The 2,215-nt window shown below is 46.7% G+C and overlaps 1 protein-coding gene across 1 annotated transcript; it reads right to left on the bottom strand.

Annotated features, from left to right (window-relative positions):
* Nucleotides 1-261: 261 nt before the first annotated feature.
* On the bottom strand, nt 262-2,048 carry LOC108680509 (endosome/lysosome-associated apoptosis and autophagy regulator family member 2; the record flags this gene model as incomplete). Its single annotated transcript, XM_047880412.1, is given in 4 exon segments — nt 262-528; nt 723-854; nt 1,311-1,430; nt 1,932-2,048. Coding segments are annotated over 4 exon segments (636 nt in total), but the record flags the coding sequence as incomplete, so codon positions are not given.
* Between the last annotated feature and the right edge of the window lie 167 nt (nt 2,049-2,215).

Below are 2,215 nucleotides of genomic sequence, written 5' to 3'. Positions count from 1 at the left end.
TCAAGAGTGCCACCTGCCACCATGTCAAGAGTGCCACCTGCCACCATGTCAAGAGTGCCACCTGCCACCATGTCAAGAGTGCCACGTGCCACCATGTCAAGAGTGCCACCTGCCACCATGTCAAGAAGACCACCTGCCACCATGTCAAGAGTGCCACCTTCCACCATGTCAAGAAGACCACCTGCCACCATGTCAAGAGTGCCACCTGCCACCATGTCACGGGTACCACCTGCCACCATAAGAGTGCCACCTGCCACCATGTCAAGAGTACCACCTGCCACCATAAGAGTACCACCTGCTGATGTTGCTGAGGTCATAGGTTCGCCCCTGGACGCTGAGGAGGCACTCGGCTCTGCATGTGAGGCCATCGGGGGCCGTGAGGCCAGGCCCGCACGACAGGCACGACTTGGACCCGTAGGGCAGAGGCTCTGTGACCACCGTGCCGGGGGGACAGGCCGTGCACGCCGTCGTGTTGGCCTCGATGTAGTGTCCTGGGGGACACGGTACACACCCCTCGCCCCCCACGCCCTGCAGGGGGAAGGGGGTTAAAATGGAGGCCTGGGCCAATAGTTAAAAAAATGTAAGAGATCGTAAGTTCATCAGCCAATCATTGACGGCCTTTCAAGCAAAATTCACCAATCATAGACAAGAAAATAGAGCGTAAGTACTTACGTTCACTTANGACGAAAGTCCCACATTTGGGACCCCAGAAAGCGTCCCACCTGGGGACAGGGTAGGCAGGTGGAGGCTCCCCCGTCGACGGTGTTGGTGACGTTGATGTTGAATATTTTAGCGACGTCGCCTTCGTACCGGCGCGACGAGCTCGGCCGCAAGTAGCTCTTCTCCCACGAAACCTGCGACAATATCATCCTTTATATTTTATCATCTAAAACCTCATATTTCAATTTTAATCGATGTTATTATTACTAGTAAATCATTGTTAATTTTTTATTTTATCATCTGAAACCTTATAATTCAACGAAGTTTTTTATTTTTATGTTATTACATAACAGACAAAAGTAATGAATTTTATATTCCTATCATCGTATTCACAATCGCATTTACTGTCTAGTTATTATAAAACGTTTGAAATTTGGTTCGTTATTTCCTGCCTTTCATTATTTTTGTTTGCTTACATTGCGTTGAGATTAAAACATGAGACCTGTAGCTAAATATAATATGAATAACATAGGCATAACACATTTGCATTAGTAATCAAAGTTGTATCATTTAATTATGGGTATATAATGTAATTAAACGGTTTTTAATTATGAATTAAAGCCGTAAATTTATTGAGGTCAAATCGTTACCTTCTGGAAGGCCCATGAGAAGGTGAAGGAGTCGTTCCTCCTGACGAGGCAGCTGTAGAACTGCCGAGGCTGCTGGCCTGTCCAGCTCTGCAGGATAGTGACGCCCTTCTTGGCCGACCCCTGCAGGTAGAAGGGGTTAGTGATAAAGAGGTGACCCCTGCAGGTAGAAGGGGTTGGTAATAAATAGGTGACCCCTGCAGGTAGAAGGGGTTGGTAATAAAGAAGTGATGCCATCTTGGATGACCCTTGCCGGTAGAAGGGGTTAGTGATAAAGAGGTGACCCCTGCAGGTAGAAAGGGTTGGTAATAAAGATGCGACCCCTGCAGGTAGAAGGGGTTGGTAATAAAGAGGTGACCACTTTCTTGGACCCATTTAACCCTCCACTGAGACACATTTATTTCTCCATTTGGACTTATTTGGACATTCCACCATGATAGCCACTTAGACTCATTTGACCCTCCAATTAAACCCATTTAACCCATCAATTGACCCCCATTTAACCCCAAAATTTGCCACATTTTAACCCAAACTTTGACTAACTTAATCCTCCAGTTAGACCCCGTTAACCCTCCAATTGGACCCATTTAACCCTCCAATTGAGCCCATTTAACCCTGACGTGCCTCCATGAAGACGAACTCGCACTCAGAGGAGCAGTCGAGCTGGAAGGTGAATGAGATCCGCCCGACCTCCATGGGCTGGCCATTCACGAAGCCCCCCCGGCCTCTGAACCCCCCCACCTGTGGCAGTAATATATTTTTTAATTATGAATTATAGCTAATACTTCAATAGTAGAATGTGAATGTACCACTGTAGAATCCTGCAGTGATGGGATAATATATAATAACACATTTACGTTAGGTTAGGAATCCTGCAAAAGTGGAATCTTGCAGGTTTGTGTTTTTTT

This window comes from Hyalella azteca, unplaced genomic scaffold (genome assembly GCF_000764305.2).
Source record: "Hyalella azteca isolate HAZT.00-mixed unplaced genomic scaffold, Hazt_2.0.2 contig605, whole genome shotgun sequence".
Classification (NCBI taxonomy): Eukaryota; Metazoa; Arthropoda; class Malacostraca; order Amphipoda; family Hyalellidae; genus Hyalella; species Hyalella azteca.
Note: the sequence above shows the minus strand (reverse complement) of the source record. Positions and strands in the feature narration are given on the sequence as shown.